Here is a 19,956-nt window from a genome sequence, read left to right on the forward strand (position 1 = left end):
CTGCCCTGGCCCTGACACCTTGGTTTTGGGGAGCTGTTGTTGTCTGGGGATGTCCCTGTGGAGGTGGCCATGATGGATGGCAGCAGTGCTGGGATCACCGCTCTCCCCACTCTCCTGGTGTCACTGGGGTCCCCCAGGTGTGGGGACACTGCTGCTGACACCCTCCAGGTTGTCCCCAGAGCTTTCAGAATTCTTTGAGAAGCTTCTCTTTGGAGCTTGAACATCAGCTGTGTGTCACCTTGGTTGTGGGAGACATTGCTGCTCCTGGTCCTGGGAGTTTGTCACTCCCAAGGACATCCTTGGAATTTTCTCAGCGATGTGGGGCAGAGCTGGGACAGCTCTGGCTGTGAACTGGAGCCAAAGATCCCCTCAACTAAGAGGTGTTTGTCTGCCAAGATTCATGTGGGGCAGGAAGGCAAAAAAAACTCACCAGCTTCTAAAAACATCAGCTTTATTCCAGCTGCCAGTGCAGCCGAGGAGCCCTGCTCCTCCTCCCAGCCCATCCAAACTCCTCCTGATGCTGCAGGACAGGGCCTGGCCAGCCCTATCTGTAGGAATTGGCCTTGTGTTTTGGCAGGAAGGTGAAGCCGGGTGGCACGGGGCCCAGGAGCAGCTCACTGGGAGAAAGAATCAATTCTAGAATTAACTCAGAGACCTTAAAACACATCCAGTGCCACCCCAGCCATGGGCAGGGACACCTCCCACTATCCCAGGTTGCTCCAAGCCCTGTCCAGCCTGGCCTTGGACACTGCCAGGGAAGAAAAACAACAACAAAACCAAACCCAAGGAGGGGTCAGTGTTCAGTCCCCAGCTTGTCACACGACCCCGTGGCTCTACAGGAGCTCTGCCAGGTTCCTTTTTAGATTTAAATGAGATTTGATGCTTCATTACCTTATTTTGATCCAATCATCCACGTTTTGGCTGGCCATGAGGGTCTCCAGGTAGTCCCTGCCCAGGTAATAGGGCGGCCTCTCGTTGATTCTCTGAGGTAGATGTTCCAATAATCCAACAGGAATGTACCTGGAATAAAATAAAAAGCAGTGAGGGTTAGGGATTCATTAATGATTGTTTAAAGACCCTCCTGGCTGGGCAGCATTACCTGCACAGGAAGGAGAGCCATTCCAGCAGGAATTTCCTGGTTTTCTCCACTCCCTGAGTGTCTGAGCCCCAGTGCTCGAGGCCATAGTTGGTGAAGTCCTTGAGGATGTCAAATCTCTCGCTGGAGGAGATATCCCAGTGTCTCTGCTCCTTGATTTCCGTGAAAAGCCAGGGTTTGATGAGTGCCCCTCTACAGCCAAACAAAAGAAAAGAGATTCTTATTGCCATCACTGAGCTCCTGAAGATTTGAGACACTTTCCAGCACTGATTTCCCAGCCAATTCTGTTTTAAATCTCCTTTTCCATTCCAACAAGAAGTTCCAACTGATGCAAATTGATTTTACCAATTTTCAGAGTGGTTTCACTGAGAGGAAATTCCACGCTTTGGGTTTGTTTAGGGATTTTTTTAATCTCTTTTTTTTTTTTTTTCTCTTGAACCACCAGAGCTCAGGAGTGAAGGGAAACACAGACACTTGCCTTGCAATCATGATTCCAGAAACTCCCATCTGCATGGCTCGATTTGCATCTTCATAGGACAAAATATCCCCATTTCCTGCCCAGAAAGGAGGGAGAAGCCAGAGGTCAAAGTGATCCGTGAGGACAAGTCAAAGTGAGCTAATCCAGGCATGGGATAAAATTCCAAATGGACACAATGTCCAAGAGCCAGATGGTCCAAAGAGGCTCCTGGTTTGGATTCCCAGGGATGTTTCTGATGGATGTTCCCTTACAAGGGAAAAAAGGAGCCTTCTCCTCTCTTCTCCTTCACCCTCAGCTCGTTTCCCTGAAGGTTTAGAGATTTCTTAAAAGAAAACACCTTTAAACCCAAGTGATTCATATCCTTCCCCTCCGGCACACCAGCACCACCAGGGATGCTCCAACCTCCTCCCCATGCTGACCACCCTTGTGAACATTTTTTCCCCCCTCTATTTTTGAAGGAATTTGAGGTGAAACGAGTGCCAGAGGGAGCCCCACGTACCGAAGAGAGGCATGGGGCTGGCGATGCGGGCGCACTCGGCGATGTATCCCCAGTCTGCGCTGCGCGTGTACCTCTGCTCCCGGGACCTGCCGTGCAGCTGTGGAGACACACCCAGGGACACCTGGCTGGGCAGGTAGGGGTGGGGGACAGGGCACAGCGACACTGCAACGGCGGAGGGAGCCTTGGGAGGGGGCCTTGGGATCACCCTTGGCATCGATCTTGGGATCTATGGGTGCTGACAGGGTGAGATATGCCTTGGGATCTACCTCTGGATTTATAGCCAGGGGTGCTGACAGCAGGCTGAGCAGAGCTGAAAGGGCTGGAGGTTTTTGGGGTGATGCTTGGGTATTTGTGAGCCAGAGCAAGAAGTGGCTCTCCCCAGGAAATGCAGCGTGGGCCAGAATTAATCCCCACACAAAGAGCTGATCCCACATTCCTCACTCCTGACTGGGGGAAACCTGGACCCAAGGCTCAGGAGCAGGTAGGAAAACACCCTCTGCACATGAATTTTCCTCTTATTTTAGCAGAGGACACTAAAAGGCAGAGGAAGGCCACCCCCATGTGATATCCCAGGCAGAATTCCCCAGCCACCAACCCCACCCATCTGTCCCCGTACCGTGACCATGGACGCTCCCCACTCCCGGATCCTGGGGATGATTTTGTGAGCCACATTAACCTTTTCCTGCACCCCAGTGCGGATCTTCACTGTCAGTGGGACATCCAGCACCTGCAGAGGTGGGAAGATGAAGCCAGGCAGGACTGGGCTCCATCAGCTCAGCTCCAGGTGCTCCAACTCACCGAGTTCATCCCACGGACGATCTGCTCGAACTTGTTGGAGCGAGTCATCAGAGCACAGCCTCCTCCCTGAGGGACACAACAGAGCACACTCAGGACTTTCCTCACAGTGGACAGCCCATGGAGCTGCTCAGGTTAAGCCTGGAGCATCTCAAAGTTTGGACAAAGTGGATCTTTCAACCAAAAAAAAAAAAAAAACAAACTCCAGAGTGCTTTTCCCTCCCAAATCCTGCTAACCATTCCCTGCTCCTTGAGCAGCTTATTCCCCTTCTCATTGAGATCCACTGCCCATAAATGAACTGGGAGCTCTGGATCAGACTGGAAAAGGTGCATCCCCTGGGGAGAGCCACTTCTTGTTTTGGTTCACAAATACCCAAACATCACTCCAAAATCCTCAATCCTTTCCAGCTCTGCTCAGCCCTTTCCAGTCTGATCCCCCTGGCAGCAGATGAGGGAGAAGACAAGGATTCATGGAAGGAAAACACAGAATCACAGAACTTCTCACCTTCTTGTAGACCAGGTCAATGGGACACCCGACGTTGATGTCAACAAAATCCACGTTGATTGTCCTGTTCAGGAGCTCTGCACACTTGGTCATGGTGTCTGGAAAGGCTCCCTCCAGCTGCCAAAGGGAAACAGCTTCCCTGAGCTCCAGAGGCAGCTTTCCCCCTGGAAAGTGAATTTTTGGTGGGTTATGGGGTGGTGACACTCACCTGCACCCCGAAGATGTCCTCGGTGTGGTGGCGTTTGAGCAGAGCCCACTCGGAGGACTGGCCCTGGAGCAGGTTGGTGCACACAGCCATCTCCCCACAGGTCACATCTGCTCCAAAACGTTTGCAGATCCGTCGGAAAGGGAGGTTTCCACACTGCCAGGCACAGCAGGGACAGGGATTGTCACATCTGCTCTGTTCCAACTGTGACCGCAGGGAACTTTGGCACAAGGTTGGAGTTATCAACCTACCGTGGTCAGTGGAGCCAGGTAGAGCTTGCCTTGGATTTCCAGCTGGAAAACAGGGATGGAGGCTCAGGTTAGAAGAGCTGCAGTGGTTTTTATGGAATCTCAGAATGGTTTGGCTTGGAAAGGATCTTAAGGATCCAATTCCATGCCCTGCATGGGCAGCGAGACCTTCCACAATCCCAGGGTGCTCCAGCCTGGCCTTGGGACACTTCCAGGGATGAGGCAGCCACAGCTTTTCTGGGAATTCCATCCCAGCCCCTCTCCACCCTCACAGAGGGGAATTCCTTCCATATGTAAGCAATGCTCTGCCTGCCTCCCCCAGCTAAAGGCTCTCCAAGGGGTTTCTCTCCCATCTTTCCATGCACAATCTCCACCATGGGATCAGGACACAAGGGACTCTCACCTTCTTCTTCTCACACGGCCGCAGCTTCGTGATGTCTTCATCTGTCAGTGGGCCCAGGGTTGGGATGGAGGGAGGACCCCCAGCCCCCTGGGAGCCCTGTAGGGCTTCAGGTTTGGGATCACCCTCAGCACCTCGGGAATTTGGCAGGGCATCAGGTTTGGGATCACCCTCAGCCCCCTGGGAACTCTGCAGGGCATCAGGTTTGGGATCACCCTCAGCCCCTTGGGAGCTCTGCAGGGCATCAGGTTTGGGATCACCCTCAGCCCCCTGGGAGCTCTGCAGGGCCTCAGGTTTGGGATCACCCTCAGCCCCTTGGGAGCTCTGCAGGGCATCAGGTTTGGGATCACCCTCAGCCCCTGAGGAGCTCTGCAGGGCCTCAGGTTTGGGATCACCCTCAGCCCCTTGGGAGCTCTGCAGGGCTTCAGGTTTGGGATCTTCTCCCTGCTCCTGCAGTTCTCCCAGGCCCTCCTGGGGTGCAGTGCAGTTGGACACCTCCGTGGAGCCCCCCATGGCTTTGCCTCCCTTCCCACCACGGAGCCCACGGAGAAACTCCTCGGCCTTGTGGAAGCTGAACTTCCTCTTGCGCAGCTGCTGCTGGAGCTCCTTGGAGAGGCTGTTCCTCACCAGCAGCTTCCCTTCCCACTGCTGGGCCAGGGCGGCGTTCACCAGGTTCTGGTGGCCATCACCGAGGTGGGACTGGCCAAAACGACACGTGACACCGTAGGGGCAGCGGCCGAAGGTGTCGAAGAGGACGCAGCGCTGGCCCAGGTCCGCCGGCTTGGCCGCCAGGTACTCGGACACGTCATGGAGGAAGCGGCAGCGTGGCCCGAAGTGACACTGCCCGCCACAGCCCTGGGGACAACACGGAGCAGGAGGAGCTGGGCATGGAGCAGCACGGCCCTCAGAGCACCTGAGATCACCAGGGGAAGGTGGGGATGCTCCCTCACAGGGATGTGCTGCAGGTGAGCAGGGATGGACACGCTGGAGGGAAGGGGAGGCTTCACTCGTAATAGCTCATCCCATGTCACCCTCTCCCCGCTGGATTTTATGGAATTCCAGACTGGTTTGGGTTGGGAAGGACCATAAATCCCATCCAGTCCCACCTGCAGGGACACCTTCCACTGTCCCAAGCTTGGATACTTTATTATTTACACAGCTGTTCTGGGCACCTGTGTCAGGGCTTTCCCACCCTCCCAGGGAAGAATTCCTTCCCAAAATGCCACCTAACCCAGCCAGAGCAGGGCCCTGTGTCACACCTGTGTCACCGAGGGGCACAGCCTGCTCCTCTCGTAGCAGTTGGGTTTCATGCACGGGCGGCTCTTGTTCTGCCCCCGGGCTCTCTTCTTCTCCGGGCGCTCCTTCTCCTCCTCTCCAGCATTCCCTTGGCTCTCCCCATCCTGGCCGAGCTCCTCTGCCTTCACTCTCTTGGCTGGGGGTTCACTCTGGGCGTTGCTGACCTGCTCCTCTTCCTCCTTCTCCTCTTTTTCCTCCTCCTCCTCCTCCTCGCCCCCTGCCCGCAGGTAGGCGTGGAACTGCTCCTTGGAGGTGAGGAACCTGCGGGGAAAGGGGGTCAGGAAGGGATGTTACGGGGGGCAGGGCATGGACTGGGGGGATATGGAGAGATCAGGAATATACTGGGAGGATTATGGAGAGACCAGGCACGTACTGGGGAATCACGGAAAAGTCGGGAATGTACTTGGAGGGGGATATGGAAAGACTGGGAACGTACCGGGGAGTTTATGAAGGGACCGGGCAGGTACTGCGGGGGTTATGGAGGGGTCGGACACGTCCGGGGGGGTGTTCAGGAGGGGCCGGGCAGTACCGAGGCCCCAATCCCGCACTCACCGGGCTCGAACCGGCGCCACGCCGGGCGCCGCCATGCTGCCGCGCGCGGCGATAACGTCAGCGGCGGGGCGGGGACCACGTGACCGGGAGGTATAAAAAGACCCGCGGGCAGCGCGGCCCCCTCAGAGCGGCAGGAGCCGCGACCGAGTGCGCAGTGTTTGTTGTGCTCTCCGGTGCAAGTTTCGGAGCTGCCCACAGCCCCTCATGCGTGTCAGGCTTGCCCAAGCAGGGATAGAAGCTCGTTGTGCAGCCCTTGTAGCGAGAGAGGTGCCGTCCCTTGTGGCGGCTCCTTAAGGCTTCTCTGTGGGGACACCTGGGTGTGAGGGGGTCACCGCTGCTGCCCCCGGCCTGGCTCCTGAGGGAAGGACAGAGATCCCTGAGATCACTTAGGACTGAACAGCATCCTGTCAGCCAGACACACAAAGTGCCACTTCGCCTTTCCTTCAGCAGTTCCCTGTTTTGGGGGGTGGGTATGGCTCTCCTGCCTCCTCACGGCTATCAGGGGACAGGATGGGGCTCTGCAGAGATGTGCCATACTCGATATGGTTTCTTGTTATTTTAAAGCAGTAAATTCAAGGACTACACAGCTCTGAAGGGATGAACCAGCTCTTGCTCACGAGCTGCCTGCAATGTTCAGGCTGCCCTTGCCTTTGGTCCGTGGGTGGAAGTTTGGGCTGAAAACCAAATAAACAACGTCAAGCGTGGTGTGTTTGACCTCTCCTCCCTCCCCTGTAGCTGCCACGAGTTCCCTGTGCTTGTGCCAGTCTTTACACCGTCTCCTGGTCCACAGCCCCTCCGTGATCCTCCGAGCCTGACGTGTGTGAGCAGGAAAGATGCTGTGAGGGGGCTGATGTCTCATGGGTGACGTTTCTTTTCCAGCTCCATCATCCTCACAGCCCCGTTTTGACTCACGCTTGGCCTGGGGTGTTGAGAGGGTGAAAAAAGGCTGTGAAATCCAAGTGAAGCAAGATCTGGGCTCCATCTTTCCCATCCCACACCCTGCGCTGAATCCAAGGAGGGTTTTTTTTTTTTTTTTAGCTGGGTTAAAACCATCCATGAGGCTGGACATAGGGTCAGCCCTGCTCTGTGGAGGTACCCACGAGGAGACAGCTTCACTCGTGGGTTTTATCCTAATTTAGGAGCTGGAAGAGTGACTGCTCATGGTGTTGGGGGGGTTAACCACAACGTTGACATTGTTTATGCAAAGTTGTATGTGCATATGTGCACGTGGGGTGGAGGTAAAACTGCACATGGGGCTTGAATTCCGGTGTTTTCCTGTTTTAGCTCGGTTCTTTCCAGGTGCTCCCTCAGAAACAGCTTTTGGGAGGAGCTGGGAGCCCGCTGGGTGCTCCTGCTGCTGCCAAGGATGAGCAGGTTGCACCACGGGGCCAGGCTGCTGTGGGAAGAGCTTTGGGCTGATTGGGTGTTAATTAGCTCTGGAATGAAATATGAGGGATGCAAAATACTATTTTAAGCTTCAGCTTGGCCAGGGGAAGGAAGGAAGGGAGGAAACGAGGCTCTGGGGATGAATGAAGTGATTTCACTGCTGTTTTTGTGGGGCAGTAGTCCCGAAGTCAGAGCGCTTTGGGCTGGCTGCACCCGGCTGAGGTCAGGCTTCAGCATCTAATCCCTGCTCAGGGCTCTGGCTCGGCAGTTTTACGAGGCTGAGCCTTGGATGAGCTTCCCAACAAAGCCTTTCCCAGGCTGGACAGGGCTTGGAGCAACCTGGTTTAGTGGAAGATGTCCTTGGCCATTCAGGGGTGAGCTTTGAGGTCTCTTCCAACCCGAACCATTCCATGACTCTCTGCTGGGTTTGGAGAGGTGCTGGCTCTGGTCTCCTTCATTTTTTCACCCTTTCAGGTCATGCTGAGGTTGGAAGAAGAGCCAGGGGAATGAGGAGCTGGATAAATGTAGGGTGAATACAGAGCTTGGAAGGCCAGAGCTGTCACTCCCACATCCTCCAGCAGCACTAAAGCAGCTCCAGAGAAAACCAATACCCACGAACTCACTGGGAAAGGCCAAGGCAGGAAAAAGGGAAAGGTTGATTACAGGAAAGTGGGATATAGATACAGGGAGAGCTAAGTCAGGAAAAGTTCAGCTCCTTCAAGGTCCAAGTTAAACACATATTAATGAACCTGCCCCTTCCACAGGCTCCCACACAAAAGTCGGATGTGTCAAGCCCCGGGGTCTGGCTACCACGCCAGGAATTAGCCAAAAAATGAGACTCTGGAGCAGCTGCCATGGGGAGAGAGATTTGTGCTGGTGACACTCATCTGGAGCTGTGCTGAATGCTGTGGCTGGTGCCAGGGGGGTGGATGTCCCAGGTGTGGGGTTGGGTGTGTGGGAAGGTGGCTGGAGCTGGGAGGGAACCTCTGGGTCCTGTCTTCTGCTCAAACCAAACCCATTCCTCATGTGTTGTCTCCCCTTTTATCCGGTCTCTTTTCAGCAGCACAGCTTCCAGCCTTCTGCAAAGGAGACTATTCCCATTGCTCATAAATCTCCTATCAGGAAGCTGTTTCCAAGATTAAAGCTTTAAACGTTTCCCCTCTCTGGTTTCACGTCCCAGCTCCCAATTCCCTCCCTGCTGTAATCACCAGCTCCATCCTCTCCATCTGGACACGCTGTGCCTCACACCAAGCTCTGTCTGCTCCAAGCAAACCTGTGCTGGGACAATTTGGGATTGGGGTGTGCACCTCCAAAGCTTGGAAACAGCAGCTCCAGGCTTTGTGTCATGGAGTTTGGAAAGCTCTTCCCTGCTGCAGGTCCCTCCTGGCTGGTTCCAGAGCTGACTGAGCATTTGGAGGAGCTAAAGGTCATGATCTGGGCAAGGCCCCTGGATTTGGGATGAGCTCTCAGCGGGGCTGGAGCTTGGGGCCTGTTGTGGGTGTCAGATCACTGGCAGTGCTCCTTCCCAGAGCTGGGATAATTATCCGTGGTGACAGGGACTTGGGTTGGTGGTGTGGCCGTGATGTGTGGGCAGGGAAAGGCAGGGAAAGGAAGGGAAAGGTAGGGAGCAAGGAAAGGGAAGGAGCGGGGAAAGGCACAGGAAAGGGAAAAGCAGGGAGCAGGGAAAGGCCTGGAACAGGGAAAGGCACAGAAAAGGAAAGGCAGGGAAAGCACGGGACATCTGGGCTCACGTGGGAGTGCTGGGAACACTGTGAGATCCCGGGGCTCTTGGCTGTGGCACTCAGCCCTGTGTTGGGAAAGCTTGGAGGAGACCCCAAGCCTTTTCATCAGACCCTAAAGTTAGAGGCAACCCAAGGCCCCACTCCTGGGAGAGGCGGATTCCTTGGCAGAGGCTGCTGTGCTGATGGAAGAGGCAGGATGTGGCTTTTCCCAGTGCCCTGGGCATGGGAGCAGGGGGAAAGTCCCAATTCTCCATTCTGGTGGCTCTTGGGGGGGCATCACTCAGCAGCTTTTGTCCCTCTCAGCCTTCATCACCCTCAAGCCTGCTGTTCCCAGGGCTGTTTTTGGGGAAGTTCCATGGGAGGTTCCCAAATGGAACCTTCTCTTCTGGCCTCTGCTGTCACCTGAGGTCACCCCAGCCCTTTTCCGTGCAGGTTGCCTAATCCCTCATGGCTCAGCCTGTTGGGAATTAGGGGGGTTGAGGATCTGGACAGGAAAGGTGCTTGCCTTCAACCCTTTATCTGGCCTCTTCTAATGCCCTGTGTGCCACCAGATAAAATCCTGCGTGCATTTTTAATTTTTATTTTTGCGCGAGAAAGCAACACTGAAATTTCCTCCTGACATTTAACTCAGTCAGTCAGTGACAAACCGAATAAACATTCCTGTTTCGCTGGGACAAAGGCTCCAAGATCCTGCTGGGACTAAAATGTTTCATCATTTCCGAAGTAAAATGTTTCAGTTAAAAAAAAAAAAAAAAAAAAAAAAGAACGACTAAAAAAATGACACATTTCAATGTTTTTCTAATTATTTTCTCCACTTTGGCTGGAGCTATTTGTCAAATCTGGCCTGGCTTCTCAAGTAGCTTTGGGACCTTCCAAAACTGCTATTTTGGGCATTTTTCCTATTATTGATGAATAAGTTTGATCCCTGCCCTGCATTCCTGTTCATTCCAGGTGTTTTCTGGGGTGCCCTACAGGTGGATGGAGCCTTGTGGTGCCCTGGGCAGGGACACCTTCCACCATCCCAGGTGGCTCCAGCCTGGCTTTGGACACTTCCAGGGATCCAGGGGCACCCACAGCTGCTCTGGGAATTCCATCCCAGTATCCCACCCAACCCTGCCCTGTGGCAGTGGGAAGCCATTCCCTGTGTCCTGTCCCCTCCATCCCTTGTCCAGAATCTCTCTCCACATTTCTTGTGGTTCTTTCAGGCACTGGAAAGTCACAATTAGGTGACCCTGGAGCTTTTAGAAGCTGGACAATCCAAATTTTCCCATCCTTTCCTCCCAGCAGAGCTGCTCCATCCCTCTGATCATCCTGGTGTCTCCTCCACGTCCTCCCTGTGCTGAGCCCAGGGCTGGGGCAGCTCTGCAGGTGAGGTCTCACCTGAGCAGAATCACAAGAAATAAATTAAATAAACCTCGCCACATTTTAATTTAGCTCTGTGGGAAAAAAAAAAAAAAACAAAAAAAACAAAACAAACCTGGGTGCTATTTTTATCCAGAGCCCTCCCTAACACCGGATTTTTGCAGACTAAGTGTAGATGGCTTTTTTCTTCCTCCTCCTGACTAAGAGGTGCAGAGAACTGCTGCAATGTCATCTAAACTTGGAGCAGCCCGTGCTGCAGCAGCTGAAGAGGCTTTGGCAAAATGAGAACCATCCCAAATTTCCCCCTGGATGAGGCTGGGCCAGTTTTCCATCCTGTCTTTGTTCTGGAAGACTCACCCTTAAAAGATCCTGAAAAATGGATCTTGAGGATTTGCCCTCCGCTGCCTGGAGTGAGAGACACTCCTGGGGCTGTGACATTGCTTGGGGGGGGGGGGGGTGCCCCCTTTTTCCTTTGGGATTCGTGTCCAGGTGGTTTAATTTGTGTCCTGGGTAGCTGTGCCCCTCTGGGCTGCTCCTGGAGCCCCAGGGGATTGTGCTGTGTGCACTGACCTGCATTCAGAGCATCAGCTCGGCCAGGATCTGTCGCTTCAAGCCCAACTCAGCCCCCTCGTGACAAAAAAAGGGGCAGCTGTCCCTGTCCTGTGGGCATGGTTCCGTGCAAATCCGTGGGAAAAGAGGCAAGGAAGGAGGTGGAGATGTCACCTGGCACAAAACCCAGCTCGGGTTTATCAGCCCTGAAAAAGATCCTGGGGGATCTTTGGGGTGTTCATGCAGCACAAACCATCCCCCCCTGGCTCTGCTGGGGCTCTCAGAGGGTGGAGGAGCAGCTTTTTCCTTTTTCCAAGCAGACCTTGGCTGTGCCTGGGGTGTGGGAAGTGCTGGGGAAGCGAAGAGGCTTTGGCTGAGCCTCAGAGCTGGGATGTGAGCAGCTCCAGCAGGACTTTGTGTCCTGGAGATTCACTGCAGCCTCCTCATTCCCCTTCCTGAGCTGGAAAAGTCCCTCCCCAGCCCTTTCTCCCTCTGTGTCCCCAGATCCCTTCTCAGCAGGGTCTAATGCACTTGCTCTCTAGGCTGGCTTAATTCTGACATGAGATTACATCTCTGTGTGTGGGTGCACGGGCTCCCTCCCCCTGCTCAATCCCGGCTCCTTCCAGCAGCGTTTGACAGAGAGGAAATGTCTCAAGCCCACTGAATTCCTCCAGAATTCCTGGAGGTGCTGATTTGATTGAGGACCGGGGTTTCTGTCCCCTCTGGGGGGGTTTTTGGGAAGGAGCAGTGATTAGTGGTGTGTGAGGATGTGGGAGCTCTAGGTCATCATCCCACAGGGGTTTTCTTGCTCCCAGCAGAGCAGAGGACAAATTCCACATCCCAAATTGTCCTGTCGCTCCAGGCCCTTTTCCAAAGTGTATTTCCATGTTTTTTCTTGTTCCCTTCAGGTGCTGGAAGGCCACAATGAGGTCACCCCAAAGCTTCTCCAGGCTGAGCAATCCCAACTCTCCCAGCCTTTCCTTGTAGGAGAGAATGCTCCATCCCTCTAATCCTCCTCTGGACTTGCTCCAACAGGTCTGTGTCCCCAAAAAACACCCTAAACTGGGTCAGGGAAGGGCAGCCAGAGCTGCCTGTGCTCGTTTTCATCTGTAGGGATGGCAACACAGCCCTGCCAGAGCTCCAGGAGCCTTTGGACAACGCTCCCAGGCACAAGGAGGGGAATTTTTGGGGTCTGTGCAGAGCCAGGAGCTGGACTCTGATCCCACGGATCCTTCCCCACTCAGGATATTCCATGATGGATCCATGCAGGGCTGTCAAACTGCTGCTCCACAGAACCACTGAGCTCTAAAAACAGGCGACAGCTTTCCCAAAGCTTTCATTTTAAGGACCGGGATGCCCAAACGTAGGATCTTGATTGAACCTAACCATGATTGAACAGCTTGAGCTGCTTTCCCCCCACAAAATCTCCCTGTTCCCTGTCTTTTCCCTGCCCCAGAGGTTTCTCGAGTTCTGAGAGCCTCTCCCCTCAGCTGCTTTCGCTGCTGCATCCCTGCAGATCATCAATATTCACATATTTCATCAGCGGAGCCGCTGGAAAGAGCCCTGGGAATGCAGAGAGAGCAGGGATCCAGCTCTGGGGGAAAAAAAAACAACAACAACAAAAAAAAAAACCTTTGCAGCGGGGTCAGGGAGCCGAGTGTTTGCCACGAGAGGGGGATGTGAGCCCGCGGAGGTGCTGGGGTGGCCCAGGGTGCTGTCCCAGCTCGCCAGGGATGGTTCAGGTGGGATCCGAGCTCACCTGGGCAGGGACCAGCTCAGCCCGCCGGGATTTGCTCCCGGCTCAGCCGCAGTGGGAGAGCTAAAGCAGAAGGGATTGTCCTGGCTGCAATCTGGGCGAGGAGTGCTCTGCACATCCCCGCTGCTCCCTGGGCTGCTTAAAGCATCCTTTTCCTCGGATATAGCTGTGTTTGCTGCCTGTATTTTCTGCCTGTATCTTTATTTTCTGCATGCATCTCTGTTTTCTGCCTGTATTTTCTACCTGTATCTGTATTTTCTGCGTATATCTGTATTTTCTGCCTGTATTTTCTACATGTATCTGTGTTTTCTATATGCATCTATCTGTATTTTCTGCATCTATCTGTATTTCCTGCCTGTATCTGTAGTTTCTATCTTTATTTTCTGCATCTATCTTTATTTCCTGCCTGTATCTGTAGTTCCCATATCTTTATTTTCTGCCTGTATCAGTGTTTTCTGCCTGTGTCTGTATTTTCTATATCTTTATTTTCTGCCTGTATCTGTGTTTTCCCCACCAGCTGCCCCCACTGCCCCACATCATTCTCCCCTTTTGCACTGATGCAATTGTTTGTGATTGTGGTTGCACAAAACCGGTTTGATGAGCTGATCTGGCTCATCCCAATTTTTTTTTTTTTTCCCCCCCCCTTTCCCAGGTCAGGAACATTTCTTTCCCAGGTGTTGCTTGGTCTGAGCAAGCCTGTGTGTGAATTATCCCAACTATTCTCTTCTGCTGTGACATCCAAAGCCCAGATTTCTGCTGCTGGGTGATCTCCAGGTCATCAAGGCAGATCCATGTACAGAACATTTGGAGAAATTGTTTGATTTCAGCTTGAACTCAGACTGGAAATGCAGAGACCTGGAGTTTTTTTTGGGTTTTTTTTCTGGTTTATGTGTTTTCTCTGTCGATTTCTTCCATTATTTTGCAGTTTCATGCCCACGTGGAAAGGCTAAAATGCCCAAGGAAGGGCTTGGATGTTCAAATAGCCTCCTGTGTGGAATATTCCCTCCCACATCAGAGCAGGAGGGAAGGAAATACAGAAAAACAAAACAACATCTTATATTTTTGGAGGGGGGGGGAAAATCCTTTAACGTTCACCGGACTTGAAATTTTGAACTCGGTTTTGTGATTGAGGCCTGTTATGTACCTTTATAAACCCAATTATTTTTATCCAACAAACCACCTCACAGCAAGGCTGACTCCAGGGAGGGACTATCCATGGGATCCAAATCCACCTCTCCTCATTTTGTGGCTTTTCCCTCGGGATTTGAAACCTTGGGATCAAGTTCTGGGTCTGTGGAGTCAGTGCTGTGCAAGTTGCAGTTGAATTCTTGTGTGAAATATCCTTTCTGCTCTGGCTGCTGCAGGGAGATTAGGAATAATCCCCAGTCCCCATCCATCAAACTTAATTAGGGCCATTTCCTAACGAGCCTTTGGGCAGCTCCAGGAAGACTGAGCACCTTGTCATCACTTCCAGGAGGGAGAAGAACCAACAACCTCCAGGATGGGCTGGAAAATCCCAACAAATATCAGGAATCCGAAAAAATCTGCTGAAAAAGCAGAAAATTTGCTCAAAAATTTCCCCAAAAAAGCAGAAAATCCCTGGATTTAGGGGAAACCAGGGACTCTCTGATATTGTGCTCAGTGCTCTGTTCCTGACCTGTTTTTTCTGCCTCTGCCTCCCAGAATCTGGGAGATCCTGGGCAGTTCTTGCCGTGTTTTTCTCTGAAGTGGCCATGGTTTATTTTTCCTGAGAAAGGCTTTGTTTTTTAGAAGATGTCAATTGAAATAGAATCTGAATCTGTTCCAGGGAGGGTGTTGGTTGGATGAGTGTCTGGATTTATTTATTTTATTAGTATTTGTTAGTTTTTACATTGTTTATGCATCCCTTAGGTCCCATCCCAAGGAAAACATGGAGGGGAGGGGTTAAGCTAAAGCAACTGTCTTTTGAAATGTCCATTAATCTCCATTTATACAAGGGACTTTTTTCCAGAGGTCACAATCAAAACGTGTCCCAGTTATCCTGGTCAGTTGTTCCTCACTCTCTGATTCAGTACCTCGACAAAATATCCTGCATTTGACTTTATTTTTCCCTGTGATTTGGGGTTGATTTGGGGTTTTATATGGGAAATCTGGGAAAGCCAGTGGTGACTTGGGCTGATCCCACAGTGTGGGCAGCAGGGGAGAGGGGGATTCTTCACTGTTCAGGTGAGACCCTGATTAATTAATTTTTATCCATAACGTCCTGGTCCTGCAGGTATTGCTTTTTTTTTTTTTCTCAGGATACATTTCAGTGAGCCTGACTTCCCTGCTCAGTTTTGCTGTGCTGGGACTCAGGGCTGGCAGAACCCTAATTACCAAGGGCTGGGATTTGTAATTCCTGGCACAGAAACAGCATTAATGGATTTGTTCAGTTCCTTTTTATCAGCCTTTCCAGCCTGTCTCTTATCTCCTTACTTTGGGAAAAGGGTTGAGAATGGGATTAAGAGGAGACAGAAACTCCAGAGCTGGGGTGGATCCATAGAGATCCATCACTGGGGGGATGGACTGGGGGGAAGGAGCTGCCCTGGAACTGCAGCTCAGGGACACAGGGATGTGTCCCAGCGGTCATGGAACCTGTTGGGCTGGGTGAAAGTGAAGCACAACATCCGACACTTGTCCTGACTCAGCTCTTTGCCGTGTTCCTGATGGATATCTTGGCTGCATGAAACTTTCCCAGGCTTCCTCAAAGACTTCTGTGGGACACAGATTGAGAAAGTAGAGAAAATTACAGCCTGAAAAATATTCCAGGCTGGAGCTTCTCAGCTCTGTTCCCAGCCCATGAGCTGGTCCAGCTCAAGGCTAAGGGAGAATTTCTCCCAGGGTGATAATTTGGTCAAAATTAAAAGGAATTAATAACAAAATCAAACCCCTGTTGTGGTGTGTGCCCAGGCCCTGGCAATGGGGTGTCTTCTCTCTGAACCAATCACCTTTTCTCTGTTCTGGGAGTTGCAGTCCTGCTATAAAACCAAGTGTATTTGTGAATAAACTTGGCTCTTTCTTCCTGTCATGACAGACGCCCATGGAGCTGTGCATCTTATTTCTGCTGCATTTAAAGGGTTAAAACCCCTTCCCACGGCTATGACCTCCAGGTGCCTCCTGCATCCAAAGGAGCCTCTCGGGGCTCTCCTTTTCCCTGAGGGGAACTGGGATGTGTGGGAGATGTTGGTCACTGGCTGGGGGCTCGGGATGGGGAAGGAGCTGCTGGAGCAATCAGGATTCACAGCCTGGAAACTTCTCCAAGCCACGGAACGCTGAGGTTCCCAAGGGAGTGGAGAACAGGTCTTGTGGGAGCAGGTTTTTCTGCACCTGCAGCAATCCCAGGACAATGACCTTTCCCCTGAATACTGCCAAGCTCCTGGTGCATCCTCCTTTTTTTTTTTTTTTTTTTTTCTGATCCAGTAAAAACAACTTTTTTTGGGAACAACTTTCTCTTCACCTGGCACTGGGCACAGATCTCTGCTCGTTCTCTCTCTCTCCTCACTTCTGTCTTTCCCTTCCCCTAATTCCCTCCTTTAATTTGCCTTTGCTTATTTTGAATACAAAGCTCCTCCATCGCAGTGTTTATAGTTCATAAAGCCTCGGGCCCATTGCTTATTCTCCTTCTTACATCCTTCCTTAACTGCCTTGGCTCCCTGTGCCCTTTCCCTGCTTCCAGAGTATCCAGGATGAATCACAGTCACTGTCCCCAGCTGTCTGCCTGCACAGTTCCCATATCCCAGGAATCCCGTTCCCAGTGCCTCACTCACAAATCCTTCTCTTTCTCAGCCCCCTAAAATTCCTTTCCCTGGACTCAGCCTCTCTCACCAGCCCCCCCAAGCTCAGCACAGCCATGAGGAAAGTCCCTGTCACCTGCACAATTCCCAGGATATTCTGCTGGAATTCAGAGCATTCCCACCTGCTCTGGGAGCTGTGGAGGTGCTGCCTGGCACCTCCTGGCCTTATCTCAGCGAGTAAATGCCATCAGCTTGCCTCAGGTCCACTTCTCCATATCAGCCTTGGTCATGGTTTCCCTTGGGCTCTTCCCAAAATAGGTCTAAAGCTCAACTGCCCCGATTCCCATCTCGCCAGGGGTGTGGTGAGGAGCAAGTGCTGGCTGCATCCCAGCTCTGTTCCCCTCCACCAGCTCCTGGACCAGGGTGGGGCTTTTGATAGAATTTTCTTCTGGTTGTTTTCACTGAACTGAATTTCCAAGTCACGTTTTATGCCCCCAGCAAGAGAAGCGATGCCGTGAGCCGGTGGGAAAAAGTTGGAGAGCAAGTGAGCAGAAAGAGTGAGCAGAAAAAGGAGTGGGATGAGGATGCGGGATGGGGATGTGGGATGAGGATGTGGGATGAGGATGTGGGATGAGGATGTGGGAAGCTTTGGGTTGAGGCAGAGCAAATCCTGGTGCTGTGGGGACACAACAGCTCTGCCACCGAGCCCGAGCGTGGGCAGGGTGAGCTCAGACCCTCTGGAGAGCAACACCCAGAGTTTCATTTCTCCTGAGCTGAAATTTCCTCCCTGCTGCATTTTTCCTTTCCCCAGGCAAAGAATCTGAACTGAAATCATTCTGCACATGGAGCCCAGGACGCTGCACCACTTGAAATCTTTCCAGAGGGAACGTGGAGCTGCACACAGCCCGTGGTGCTCAGCAGCTCAGGATCTTTTTCTGTGGGCAGCAGGGCAGGGGCTTTGCACCCCCTATTAGTGGCCAATTAGTGGCCAATTAGTCTCGTTTGTCTTCACTCTGAGCCGGGATTAACAGAAACACGGTTGAAACAGTTTTTCTCGTGTTCAGGTCTGGGTGTTTATTACATCTTATCAGAAAGTACAGAAGGTATGACAGCACTTCCAGCTCCTTGCTAGAAGTGAGGAAAAATGGCCACAGAGGCAACTGCCACCAGGTCTTTTAAGGCCAAACAGCCCAATAGAGAATTAACATCGATATTATTTATACTTTTGACCCAATAACTACATTCTCATGACCCTTAGAGTGACACTGACTGACCAACCAGAAATTACTACCTGAAAACCGTGAAGAAGAAGGAAGAAGAAAGGTGAGCAAAGAAAGAGATGACACTCAAAAATCTCCATCTTGTCCCTTACCTGTTACTATGCTATAAAAATCCCAAATTTAAAACCCTGTGAAAGCACACACTTCTAATTCCCTACACACTCGTGATTTCTACTTCTCCACTCATATTTAGGAGCCTTCTCCAAGGCCTCAGGTCCAAAGCAGTGTTTTCCAGGGGTGGGGTCTGTGCCTGAAAGCACAGAAAGCTCAAAACCCCCCGGATTTCTGGGATCCAGCATTTTTCCATGGTGGAAACATTCCCACGGACATCAGAGCCCACTGCCCTCCCCTCGAAGGGGACAGCTCTGTCCCTTCTCCTGCCTTCCAGAGACACCAAATCCAGCTCATCCCGAGGAGCAGGGAGGTGTCCAGCAGGAGCAGCTGAAAATAACTTGCTTGTCAGAGTTTTCCATGAGACCTTTGGGACTCCTTATCTCCCTGCTGCTGTTCTGGCACAGGATGAGTTGCAGATGGAGCAGCCTCCAGGAGCAGCTCCAAGATTTCCTTGTCCCGTGGGATATTGGTCAGTGTGGGGTTACAGCAGCCTCTGGTTTAGCAGGAATAAAAAAAAAACCTGCCTGATATCATGGGGTGGGGGATATTGAGAGGCCTGGATTTGGTGTCAGCAGGATTAAAAGAGATTTGAAGCTGTTGGAAAGATACCGAGGTTTTGGACCTCTGGAATACCTGCCCAACTTCCAGCGATGCAAAAATCACCAGGAACGTCCCAAGCTGTCAATAAAGTCCGTGATTTTCTGTGAAAATAAATAGATTCCTGCCAGGAAGCAAAGAGAGCTGCTGCTTTGCTGGCTGGGAAGCTGCTCCTGATTCCGAGTCCTCACTGTGAATTCAGGGATCCATTCCCTGCTCAGGTGTCACCAAGCTGTGGCCCCGGGGCAGGCTTGGCAGCAGTGACCTCCTAGTGCTTTCCACAAGTGCTTTCCTGACCCTGGAAGAATTTTCTTGTGGCCTTTAATGAGCCATCTGGGGGCAATTAGTTGTCGGTTTTATGACATCCTGGCTTTTCTCACGGAACGTGGCACGGCTGGGCTGTGCCGGCTCTGCAGCCACGTCGGGGAAGGAGGGAGGGAGGCAGGAGTGTGGACACACACATTTATAGAGCTGGGGAATCACAGCTTGGGAATTCCTTTCCAGGCCTGGATTTCTCCTGACTCTCAGCTCCATTCCCAGGCTGACAAGCTGACTGCAGCTTCAGTTAGGGAGGAGTCTCCCAGGGTGACAACACGGTGACAAACAGAGTGGAATTCATCACCAACATTAACCCCTGGTGTCTTTCCCGTGGGACACATCCTGAGGTGCTGTCCCAAGGATGTTTTTCCCAATTGTCCCATGAGCTCCTGTCCTGTCCTGGCTGCACTGACACACTTTAAACCCGGGCTGGCTGTACAATAAATTGGCCTTTTTTCCCCAAATAAGCTCCGTGTGTTTTGCTGTCCTTTCTCTTTTCAGCTCAGTGACCACACAGGAGTCCAGCTTTGCACCCATCCTCCTCCTCCTCCCTGGTGCCTGTAGAGAATCCAGGTCCAGCCGTGACCCTGCAGGAGCTTCATCCCCATCCCTGGAGGATCCACCCTGCTGGGACTTTGCTGCTCCCGAGCGATTCCCGAGGTTCAGGTCGAGGCAGCTTCCCAGCCACGCTACCCTGAAGTTTCGGGATTAAAGCAAGGATTAGATATAAACCTCTGCTGCTGCGGTAAATCACATTTTTCACTGCTGCCAGCCAGGCAGGGAGGAGAGACGGTGGAGCCGGCGTTTCCCGTGGCAGCGTTGCTGACCCCAATTATTTCGGGGTGATAAAACCACCACCTGTCCCTGGGCTGCCATAAACTGCTCCACTGCCTGGAAAACCAACCAGCTCCGAGAGGAAATCACAAACAGCCTTTCCCACTGCGTTGTTTTCCAAGTTCTTGCCGTTTTGGGGTGATGTTTGGGAGGTTTTTCTCGGACCCCAAGGGGTGTGTGGTCGATTTGGAG

General features: G+C 52.3%; 1 protein-coding gene and 1 long non-coding RNA gene across 3 annotated transcripts; one reads left to right on the top strand and one right to left on the bottom strand.

The window, feature by feature from the left end:
- Positions 1–434: 434 nt before the first annotated feature.
- On the bottom strand, positions 435–6,138 carry DUS3L (dihydrouridine synthase 3 like). Its single transcript, XM_014887153.2, has 13 exons — positions 6,075–6,138; positions 5,486–5,783; positions 4,230–5,081; positions 3,830–3,871; positions 3,582–3,734; positions 3,374–3,490; positions 2,872–2,937; positions 2,690–2,800; positions 2,074–2,170; positions 1,575–1,650; positions 1,100–1,288; positions 892–1,020; positions 435–617 (listed from the first exon to the last, which is right to left on the bottom strand). The coding sequence occupies exons 1-13, from the start codon at positions 6,107–6,109 to the stop codon at positions 545–547; spliced, it is 2,238 nt and encodes a 745-aa protein (XP_014742639.2). The 5' UTR covers positions 6,110–6,138; the 3' UTR covers positions 435–544.
- Positions 5,677–19,388, top strand: LOC148221180 (uncharacterized). Of its 2 annotated transcripts, XR_015808508.1 has the most exons (4): positions 5,677–5,774; positions 12,022–12,148; positions 13,522–17,944; positions 19,117–19,388. It is a non-coding gene; the product is annotated as an uncharacterized LOC148221180 (long non-coding RNA). The 2 variants fall into 2 exon arrangements; XR_015808507.1 differs by having other exon boundaries at positions 17,433–19,388.
- The last annotated feature ends 568 nt before the right edge of the window (positions 19,389–19,956 follow it).

The sequence above is a fragment of the Sturnus vulgaris genome, chromosome 26 (genome assembly GCF_052056855.1).
Source record: "Sturnus vulgaris isolate bStuVul1 chromosome 26, bStuVul1.hap1, whole genome shotgun sequence".
Taxonomy (NCBI): domain Eukaryota; kingdom Metazoa; phylum Chordata; class Aves; order Passeriformes; family Sturnidae; genus Sturnus; species Sturnus vulgaris.

What these genes read in the sequence shown, in the direction of transcription:
- DUS3L (XM_014887153.2), bottom strand. Translation starts at nt 6,109, where the DNA reads ATGGCGGCGCCCGGCGTGGCGCCGGTTCGAGCCCG. An exon ending in AGGACATCTTCGGGGTGCAG is followed by an intron (nt 3,491 to 3,581) that starts GTGAGTGTCACC and finishes TCCCTTTGGCAG; the next exon opens with CTGGAGGGAGCCTTTCCAGA. An exon ending in GATGATTGGATCAAAATAAG is followed by an intron (nt 618 to 891) that starts GTAATGAAGCAT and finishes TCTTTCTCCCAG; the next exon opens with TGAGCTGCTCCTGGGCCCCG.